This window comes from Vigna radiata, chromosome 6 (genome assembly GCF_000741045.1).
Source record: "Vigna radiata var. radiata cultivar VC1973A chromosome 6, Vradiata_ver6, whole genome shotgun sequence".
NCBI classification, from domain to species: Eukaryota; Viridiplantae; Streptophyta; class Magnoliopsida; order Fabales; family Fabaceae; genus Vigna; species Vigna radiata.
In genome coordinates this window covers 21,676,517-21,687,322 of record NC_028356.1, presented here as the reverse complement: position 1 = coordinate 21,687,322, position 10,806 = coordinate 21,676,517, and the positions used below count along the sequence as shown (strand labels likewise).

Sequence of the window (10,806 nt, the reverse complement as noted above, 5' to 3'; positions counted from 1 at the left end):
TAATATACACTTAAAATGACCGTCGGAAAAGCCTTCGGTAAATTCGAATTACCGAAGGCCTTAACGTCCTCGGTAAAAACCCCTCGCCAGTTTTCCTGTAGTGCTAATCCACTTTAGGTGCTACCTTCTAACTAAGGACCTAATGGTGTGCTATATTACATATTTACAAAAAGTGATTTAAGATAATGAAGAAGACTAAAATGTGATCCTCAACAAGAGTAGAATCCTTAAAGCTCCATCTTTTTCTTCCATCTTCTTTGACCATGGCTCTTTATGAGAGGTCCAATGTCTTCTAAGGCTTGGGGGAAAGCAAGAACAAGCTTGAAAGTCCTTCTTCTTCTTTCAATCTCTTAGCCTTAGTTTAAGTTGATACTCCCTTCATGGAACTTCATTTAGTTCCCAAAATGAATTCCATCACTATACTTGAAGTTATCAAATTTCCATCAAGGAGGAACATTAAAGGGTAATGCAAATTTTAGGATCAATAAAGAAAAGCCTAAGGTAGAAGTATTAAAGTGTAATTCTAGAACAATGTAGAAAAACCTATTATAGGAGGAAAAATCCATAACATTCTACATGGTAAAAATCTAGAACATTCTATATAGTTTCTAGTTGTAATTTTCTAAAATAATCTTGCAAGTGAGATGGGTCTACAAATACCCATATACACTATCATTTGCAGCATACATACACAACTACACAATATACTTCTTCCAATTACTATTTCCACATTCAACTATCTCTACAGTTTCTTTATCCTATCAACTTATCTTTCACATTCTCATAATACTATAACTTTTTTTTTTGCAGCGGGGTGTTGACTCATAAACAAAGACAAAACAGCTAGTACAACAGCTAATCTGTTTTTATCACTTTCTATGCATCGTTTAATATTTGGATTAGCACAAATGAAATAAATCAAGGACATTCATCCCATTGATATGTCAAACAATTTCAAAGATGAATAATGGTTTTGTAGACTGAAGCCCCTTTTATTGTTATATTGTTTAACGAAATAGGCTATGCTTTAGGTAGCTCATGGATCACATATGCATGTGTGATTGAAGATCAAGACAAAGTTCACGAGGACATCACTCCTTGTCCATTTTCACATCCTACACTTTTCTATATTATATTTTTCCGCTCCTTCCGCATTTACGTCTCCATAAGCAAGCCGTTGAAAGTTTTCTTAGAACACACGTTATAGACCAAGGGGAAGCAAAAGAAGCAGCACCACCTTAGGATCTGTTACAATCAACAGGTATTTTTATGTCTAACGTTTCGATACTTTTCAGCATAATCAGTGTCTTATTCACAAACTTACATTATAATTTCCATATTTGTATAGTTACTCCAATAAATTTTTCTACATGGCCCCTTCCATTTCCTTAAAAAAGAAAACATATCTTTGGTTTCTCAATGATGTGTAACTGTTATGTTTTAATAGTAAGAGATCCATTATTGCAACGATTCTTACAGTTGAATGGTCCTGGTCTTCTGGACCTACCAGATTTCTTGCTTTCTCCCTCCTAAATTCACCACTTTTCTGACCCTTATGTCTTCGTAATATGGTTGTGGTACATTGCCGGTCGTATCTGCACTTTTAACTGATTGGTGAATTTTGGAAGGAGTATGTGAGTATCCCTTTTCTCTATGTATCAAAGTGTCAAGTGCTCTCTTACTTTAGCTCTATAACTCTTAGAATTGGATCATTTCTCTATACTATCCGTGTGTGTATATATATGGAAAAAAGATTCTGGTCGTTTTAAATTCCTCTAAATAGTATTTTCTTTTTCATTCGTTTGTCTGCTGGCATGGTCTTGATCACTACATTATTAACTAGTAAACTGACTCGTCAAAGTATTGGTTTACATCTTTATGGTGGCACATTGGTGGGGAATCAATCAAAGTAGGTGAACAGAAGAAAGATAATAAGGCGATTTTCTATGTCAAACAGGAGCTGCCTATTTTGACGTAAAAAGACACTTTAAAAGTGTCGTTTAGTCTTTTAGATCAAAATCAAAGAAAATAACTACAATATGTCTTATGTCTTATATAATACAAACCGTACACCCTAACACTTAACATGTCTAAAAAATAACCCCAAATTCTCTTTGTTGTTTTAGATTTGCAAAGACAGCACACACGCTAGCGCTCAATCATCTAATCATTTGTTTGGTCTCCAGTTTTTTGTCAAGGGGAAGTCCTTGTTTTGCATCCATTGGAGCTAGAAAATGGCAAAGATGCTATGTGTCTTGCTCATGATTGGGGCGATGATGTTCGGAGTAATAGCTGAGCCAACGGAAGATAAACAAGCATTGCTTGATTTCCTTCACAACATTAGCCACTCTCATCATCTGATCAACTGGGACAAGAGCTCTTCTGTGTGCAAAAGTTGGATAGGAGTGACCTGCAACTCTGAGCAATCACATGTCATTGCCCTCCAACTGACCAGAACTGGATTGAGTGGTCGAATCCCACCCAACACTCTTAGCCGTCTCTCAGCGCTCCAAACTGTGAGTCTAGCCTCAAATAGGATAACTGGTTCTTTCCCTTCTGATTTCTCTCAGCTAAATAATTTGATCTATCTGTATCTCCAATTCAACAAATTTTCTGGTCCATTGCCATCAGACTTTTCAGTATGGAAGAATCTCAGTATTGTCAATTTATCCAACAATTCTTTTAATGGGAGCATCCCATTTTCACTTTCAAATTTGACTCATCTCTCTTCTTTAGTTCTAGCCAACAACACCCTTTCGGGTGACATTCCTGATCTCACTATCCCTACCCTGCTGGAGCTGAATTTTGCCAACAATAACCTTAGCGGGGTTGTGCCCGAATCGTTGGAGAGATTTCCAAGGGACGCATTTTCTGGTAACAATCTTGCTTCTTCACATGCTCTTTCTCCTTCTTTACTTATTAAACCCCCAAATTCTCATCCAACAAGGAAAAAATCCAAAGGACTTCCAGAACCAGCATTGCTGGGTGTCATTATTGGTGCTTGCGTGCTGGGAATTTCAGTGATAACAGCTTTAGTGATTGTGTGTTGCTATGAGAAAGGTGGTGGAAGTGGACAACAAGTGAAGTCTCAGAAAGGAGAAGCATCCAGGAAAAAGGAAGGTTCTGAAAGTCGAGACAAGAACAGAATTGTTTTCTTTGAGGGTTGCACTCTTGCATTTGACTTGGAGGACTTGTTGAGAGCATCTGCTGAAGTGCTTGGAAAGGGCACGTTTGGGACAGTGTATAAGGCTGCTCTAGAAGACGTAACAACGGTGGCAGTGAAAAGGTTGAAGGATGTCGTTGTCGGAAAACGCGAGTTTGAACAACAGATGGAGATGGTCGGCAGGATAAGGCACGATAATGTGGCTGCTTTAAGGGCATATTACTATTCAAAGGAGGAGAAACTTATGGTATATGATTACTACGAACAGGGCAGTGTGTCTTCAATGTTGCATGGTATGCTATCTTGTTCATCTCCTATGTATGTAATTACCCTTTAACTACGTCTAGTTAATCTAATTCATCATGACAGAACTAAACAATTAAAATTGGTTTTCTCTAATAGACTGATACAAATATTTGCTTTAGCATTCTAAGGCTTATAGTCTACTTTCATTCGTTTTTTTCCTTATATGCATAGTAATATGACACCGGGTTGTTCACCCAACTCGTGACTATACCTAACTTTTGGATGGGTTCTATACAGATATTAGTTAGATGAAAATGAGTAAAGAGGGATTGTCTATTTTTAACTATGTTGGTAACTTTATCAACGCAGGCAAAAGAGAAGGAAGTAGAGTTTCTTTAAACTGGGATAGCCGTTTGAAAATAGCAATTGGTGTAGCAAGAGGCATTGCTCACATCCATGCTCAACAAGGAGGAAAACTCCTCCATGGAAACATAAAGTCCTCCAACATCTTCCTCAACCCACGAGGATATGGTTGTCTATCTGACATTGGTCTTGCAACACTGATAAATCCAGCAACGAGAACAACAGGATACCGTGCCCCAGAAGCCACGGACACCCGAAAATCAGTAGCCGCATCTGATGTCTATAGTTTTGGGGTGCTGCTACTTGAGCTTCTAACTGGGAGGTTTCCTTTACATGCCAAAGGAGGTGAGGAAGTTGTCCACTTGGTTAGATGGGTGAATTCAGTGGTTAGAGAAGAGTGGACTGCAGAAGTGTTTGATGTGGAGTTGCTGAGGTATCCAAATATTGAGGAGGAAATGGTTGAGATGCTACAAATAGGGATGGCATGTGTTGTGAGAACACCAGATCAGAGGCCAAAAATTGGTGATGTGGTGAGAATGGTGGAGGAAATTCGTAGGGTAAATGCCGAAAATAGATCATCCACTGAATCAAGGTCAGAAGGTTCCACTCCAACTCCTCATTCCATTGAGATACCTTCAACCTCTTTTGCATATTGACAATCCTTTGGTTCATTGAGAAGTTGTTAGAGATGTAATTTAGTCACTCTCAATTTCAATTTTGACCATGACAGGAACAGTGAAGTTGGTAACAAAATTGATGCTAAGTAGTTAACCTACTAAAGATATAACAAAGTGAAGATGGGTCCCTAGATTTGGTTTTGTATTGTGCTCTATTATTTTGGTAGGGAATCTTGTTTTTCCATGAATTCCGGGGTTGGGCTCCACGACTGTCCGATGCTTCGCATTCCCCGCAAAATTGACAGGTGCACAGGATTGATCACGAAATTAATATAATTCACGATGAAACAAAGAATGATAAAGAATGTAAAATTCTTCCAATTAATTTTTTCGCGCTGACTCATTTAATGAAAAAGGTGTACATAAATTCGGAGTGTGAAACTTATAAATATACTAAAACTACAAAAATATATATTATAATTGTACGGTAATTTATATATATGTCATCAAACTTTGAAGGTTTAATCATTTATTTATGCTATGTTTTCTTAAATAGGTTTCTTATTTTATTTTTGTCTTAATTAGGTGTTTACAGGTGAAAAATCAGTGCAATTAGATCTCTGTGTTAAATTCGGATAACGAGATTAAATTTAAGCTAACATGTTGCTATGACCTGGTTTCATTAAATTACGCGATAAATTAGAAGGTATGGTATGTGGATATTTATATATTAAGCATTTTTAAATTTTTTAAAATTTGAAATTTAAAATATTCTTCACAAAATTAGTGTTTTATCATTCGAAAGTGTTAATTGATTAAGTGAGAGGGATCGAAATTAGGATTTAGATAGAGACTGAAAACGGAGAGTGATTGAGCGAGGTTCTTTCTCTTTTTGTTCTACTATGTTTTCGCGGAATTAAGGTTTTATCATAGACTTTGTTAATGTTTATGTTCATTTTGTTTTTCAACTTTTTGGTCTGAGTTATTGAAGTATTTTTATGGACCATTTATGTTCGTCTTCCACATGCTATGGGTGCCGATAGCAAAACCGTAGTCTCAGTTACCGTAGTGATAAAGGATGGAGGAGTTTCGATGTATCACCAATTTGTCATTGTAGAACGAAGTCAATGTTGAGAACTGTTAAAATAACTAAGAATCGTGACAAACAATTTTAGGGTTTCCTTAAGTACAAGGTAAAATTCATGGACCTTATGCTATTTGTTTTATTGTTCTTGAAAATGAAGTAATAAGTCGCTGCTTTTGATGAATTTTTTAAATAGAGTAGAAGTGAAGATGTTGTTTGCAACTACTTCAGATGGTGCAGTGGTGATGAATTTGATGAAAGTGGTAGCTTTGTGAAGTGCGAAGGAAAGGATGAGAGGTTGTTGAAGACTAAAGAAATGAAGGTGATAGTAAGATCATACTTAATTTGGTGAAAGTTGTGTTGGTTCTTCACACGAGAATGAAAGTGTTGATAGGGGTTGTTTGTGTTGTATGTGTAATGAACATAATTGTAGTTTCAATGTTGATGAAAGTCCATAATGTGTTGTAGGTGTAATGATGATCAATGTAATGTTGTTTAATGTAGGCAAGTCAAGTTCAGTGTAATATTGTTAATGTAATGAATATTTGTAGATATTGTTGAAGGAAATTAAATTTGGAGATGGTCATTGATTATGTTATTGCCATCTGATGCTCATAATTATTGTATCCTTTTTTGAGTTTATTAGTTTATTGATTGAGAATGCATATTATGCTATACTTAAATACTCAGTGCATCCATTGATATGAACTTCAGCATTTACAATAGAAAAAAAGTTTTTAAAGAAGCATTAGAAAAAAAGTAGAAAGTAATCTAGGAATCTGAATGCATCAACCATATAAATTCGGTGGTCCACAAATGGTTGAAAGGATCTAAACAAGTTATAGTGTTATTTAAGCTTTAGATCTTGAGAAAGCCAATGTGGCCCCTTCCCTTCTTGAGTAAATGTCATAGTGGTGCTACTGATTGGGGGTGGTGGGGTCACTATATTCTTCTATTCTATCTTATTTGAAGGAGGCATAGGAATTCCACTTCCTAGTTTTCTCACTAGTTAAGTTTGGGAATGCTAATTGAGGTGATTGAGAACTCTTGTTATCTTGACTACCTCCTATGCTTAGTGTCAACATCTTTTGCACACTGTATACCCGGTGTAGATCTCTTACCTGTAAATACCAAATTCTCATAATTGCCAACAAGTTAAAGATTCAACTCTTGCTGATCATTGTTAACACCCTGGCAAGTGTACCAGATCGTATCAAGTAATAAAGAAACGGTAAGTCCGAATATCGTTTCCCAATGGACTCTTAGGCCTAAACGTTCATGTGAATTGATTTCATAAGACTTGAATAAATAATAATTTGATTTTATAATGCAAAGATGAAAATAAACATGTATGCAAAAGCTTGATCAGTTGACAGATAAACAATATGGATGAATGGTGTTGTTGGGGTTTATGATTTCACCCTAATCCATTCTCCTATATCTACTATTCTTATTAAATTCAACTTTGTTATCAACGTTCATACAACTTTCTCATTTACCCTAAACCCGATGTCTCAGCAAAGAGAGCCTACTCCCAATTACTAATTTACTATGTCTAGTCTCCTTAGCAATTAGTCATGCATTTCAGTGTGTAGAAGGTTAAAGCAATTGATCATCCTATTCCTATGTCTGGCTAATATTAGTATCAAGAGAATTCCCTCAAGTCTAGATTTCCCTGTATGTGTCCATATCGACAATGATCATGACATTGAATGAGTTAAACAATGCACGCATAGAGTATAGAGGAAAAACTCAAACTATTGATAACTAAAGTATATGAATAAAATAAGAATATCAATACAAGAGAATTTCAAATAGGATTACATCGTTCCCTAACAACAAAGGGTTTAATTCACCATTATCATGGCGAAACTATATGAACTGAATGGAAAATATGAAAGAATTAACCCTAGACTTGATAGATTGGAGCTTTCGCATCCAAAATCCGCCTCCAAGGTATGTAGAGAGTGTTCTGTCGCCTTTCTGCCAAAAGATTATTCCCCTGGTTCGTCTGTGATCTATTTATAATTCAAAGAAATAATAGAATTTTGGCCCAGGCCCATAAGTACACCGCCTAGTGGTGACCGCCCGGCGGTAGGCACGGTACCAACTACACCCCTCAGCACTACAGCTTGAGCGGTCTCTTTACATTCCTCTGACGAGTCTACCGCCCAACTATGGGTCTGCACCGCCCAGCGGTAGGTGCAATTCTCATCTCACCCCTTGGCGGTGCCCCTTAAGCGCGTGGCAGTGTGTGCATTGTGTTATGAAACAAGTTGGCTTCTTTTTACACCAAGAGGGGGCGTGAATTGGTGTTAATTCAAAATTAAAATCTTTTCGCAATCTTGGTATGAAAAATTCAAAGCTTTTGATCTTTTCTTGAAATGCAAGTTATTGAAAATTTAATGCAGCGAAAAAACGCAGTTGGCTGCCTAGCAGATATAGTCGACTGGAAAATAAAGAGTGTAGGGATGAGAAAATTCAAACATTGTGTTTATACTGGTTCGGCCAACAATGCCTACATCCAGTGTCCTTCCAACCCAGGAAGCAAATGCACTATAATGGTTGAGGTTTTTACAACAAGGAATTTATAGAAGCACCACGCAAAAATATAAGTCTCCTCTCTAACCCAAAACCAAATATAGCTGCACACACAAAACCAGAATTGCAGCAAGAAAACCCTCTTCTGCAATCTGCACCCACGTCGAACAATCCTCAACATGTCACCAGCACTCTTCACAGAATGCCAAGCCTATCACAGCAGACTTCACAAGTTGTCAAGCCTTCAGTCAAAAACAACAGTCTTCACAGGATGCCAAGCCTATCAAGATCAAACCAGAAGCACCTTCTCTGTGCAGATATTGATCAAACAATAAGAGCAATGACTTCTCCTTTTGAATCTCTCTCAAGCAAGACCACCACCGTCTTCTTCGAGAATTCTTGGAGCTTCTAACGAATTCAATCTGAAACAGGAAAATGAAAATGTCAGATCACAAAAGTCACAGAACAATTCGCGTTCTGTCTATTTATATCTTTCTGTTTCATCACATTGATTCATAGTCGAATAACCTACTAATACATTCGACTGTATTAAAACAATTATAACAGACAGTCAACATAAAGGCTCCTCAGTCAACGAAATCAAGACTCATTTATTATAGTTGACCAGGTCATACAGTTTTAACTAACTTTTGAAAATATAGTCGTTGGAGCTTGTAGGCTTAAAAGAATTTCAAATAGAACAGTAACACAATCGAATATGCATTTCACAATGTCGACTAACACATGAAAAATCACTTTGAAATTCTGTTCAACTCAAAATCTCACACATCACTTGTTCACAAAATTTGTACAAAGATTTTAGCATAATCGAATCCATTAAGAGTGTATTAGATTGGACTAGAACTTTGTCACAACAATTATAATTTCAAAAGGTGCTTGTGATCTTTTCTTTCATAAATGTGTAATGATCAAAAACATTTTATCTCACATTTCAATACAAGCATGCATGTTCCACAAATATAACACTCAATCAAGCATAGGAACATACAATGTAATTCAATCAAAACATGTTCAGTGGATATGACAAACATTACAGAATAAGAACATGTAATACTGGAACATATATATTGTTATTAAGCACAGAGTTGTCATCATCAAAAACCAGTTTGATATAGAGTTTGTGTTGTCAACAATCTCAACACATTGAAGGTCACACCGCCCGGCAGTGGTTTCACCACCAAGCGGTAGTTGCGGTTCAACTTTGCTCCATTCTTCCACCTTCTTTTGCATCCAACACTTCTCTTCCTTCACTTCCTTCATCAAACCGTGATAATTCCTGTTAAAAAAAGGGAAAACCAAGAATAAAACCCAGAAAACCCATGTGACTCTCTTATAGTCTAACTTAAACAATTTGCATGATTTCAACCTAATTCTAAGTCATAAAGGGTGTGTTTTAATATCAATTTTAAGCATGAAAATAATGGTTTTTAGACCGTTATCACAACCCCAAACTTAGAACTTTGCTTGTCCTCAAGCAAACAAAATGTAACTCGGTCTTTCACAATTCATCACAATGGTTCAACCTTTTTCAAATCAATTTCAAGACAAGTAATCACTCAAATCAGCTTATCCATAGAATCCAATAAAGATGCACATATGCTTCAAATCAATTCATCACAATGTTCACACAATCACATCATACTCAACAGATGTTATTCTCATGAATGATCAATTAGCTAAGCACAAATATAATCATGGATTCATGGAATTATCCTCACCAAACAAGGTGTTTCACTCAATCACTCAAGTGTATCAAAGGTTACTTCATCCTTCTACTATCCACATTTCACATAGAAAAAAATTACCACTCATTTGCCACAATCAAACATCATCACATACATATGTCATCACAAGGACTTTTCAAGGCTTATAATGTGGTTGGGCTCACAAGGAAAATTGGTTTTTCTAGATCACAAAATCCTTGAGTTAAGAGAGTTATTCAGAAAATCATAGTTCAAGCACAAACTCTCTCTCTTTACCAATCTCATTCATTCCCAACTTTCCCTTTTCTTCACATTGAGCTTTTCTTTTCATGCTTATCTTTTCTATCTTTTCTTTCTTTTCCCATGCATTTTCCTTTAACACATTACCTCAATGCCTAACTTTCCTTTTTCAACTTTCCCAACAACCCCAAACCTGAACCTTTTTCAATGCCACAAATTAATTTTAAACCTAACTCATGGTAAAGATTTTCAACGCAAGGGTTTTCATATCCTGTTTAAGGCTTAGGTTCAAAAAGGGTAGAACATAAAATGTTCCTTTTTCAAGTGAGACGAAAATTTCATTTGGCTAGAGAAGGGTTCATTCCGAAAACGGCCTTGATCATATGACATATTCATGCAATTCAATCAATCACAGAAACTCAGGCAACATTATTCATGCTTTCAAGTAGATAGCAAATATATCAATAAGAACACTAGAGCTCAAAAACCTCACACAAGCTTATTCCAATAATTCAATCAAATACCCTGCTTAGCCTCATAACCACAATCACAAGTCATAATGCATCTGTTCACATAGCCAGTGAACACTTCACCTGTATATCAGCACATGACAATCTCAATCATGATTCAATAATAAGCATCATCAAGCAGCTCATCTCATGCAAACAACAATTAAACCATCAACCAGAGAAGTTTCAGACCAAGTACATTATCCTATACTACTCAACAGAAGCAAACTTGTACTAAGAATTCAAATTACAAAACACAAATAAAAGATAAGAAACATCCTGGGGTGCCTCCCAGCAAGCGCTGGTTTAATGTCACGAG

The 10,806-nt window shown here is 36.3% G+C and overlaps 1 protein-coding gene across 2 annotated transcripts; it reads left to right on the top strand.

The window, feature by feature from the left end:
* Positions 1-1,958: 1,958 nt before the first annotated feature.
* LOC106764206 (probable inactive receptor kinase At4g23740) lies at positions 1,959-4,815 on the top strand. 2 transcript variants are annotated; one of them, XM_022782258.1, is made up of 3 exons: positions 1,959-2,874; positions 3,061-3,456; positions 3,779-4,815. In XM_022782258.1, the coding sequence occupies exons 1-3, from the start codon at positions 2,235-2,237 to the stop codon at positions 4,426-4,428; spliced, it is 1,686 nt and encodes a 561-aa protein (XP_022637979.1). In that variant the 5' UTR covers positions 1,959-2,234; the 3' UTR covers positions 4,429-4,815. The 2 variants fall into 2 exon arrangements, with proteins under 2 accessions (XP_022637979.1, XP_014503935.1); XM_014648449.2 differs by having other exon boundaries at positions 1,959-3,456.
* The last annotated feature ends 5,991 nt before the right edge of the window (positions 4,816-10,806 follow it).

Coding starts and splice junctions, on each gene's coding strand:
- LOC106764206 (XM_014648449.2), top strand. CDS start 2,235: ATGGCAAAGATGCTATGTGTCTTGCTCATGATTGGGGCGATGATGTTC. Junction 3,457..3,778: donor TGTGTCTTCAATGTTGCATG/GTATGCTATCTT, acceptor TTATCAACGCAG/GCAAAAGAGAAGGAAGTAGA.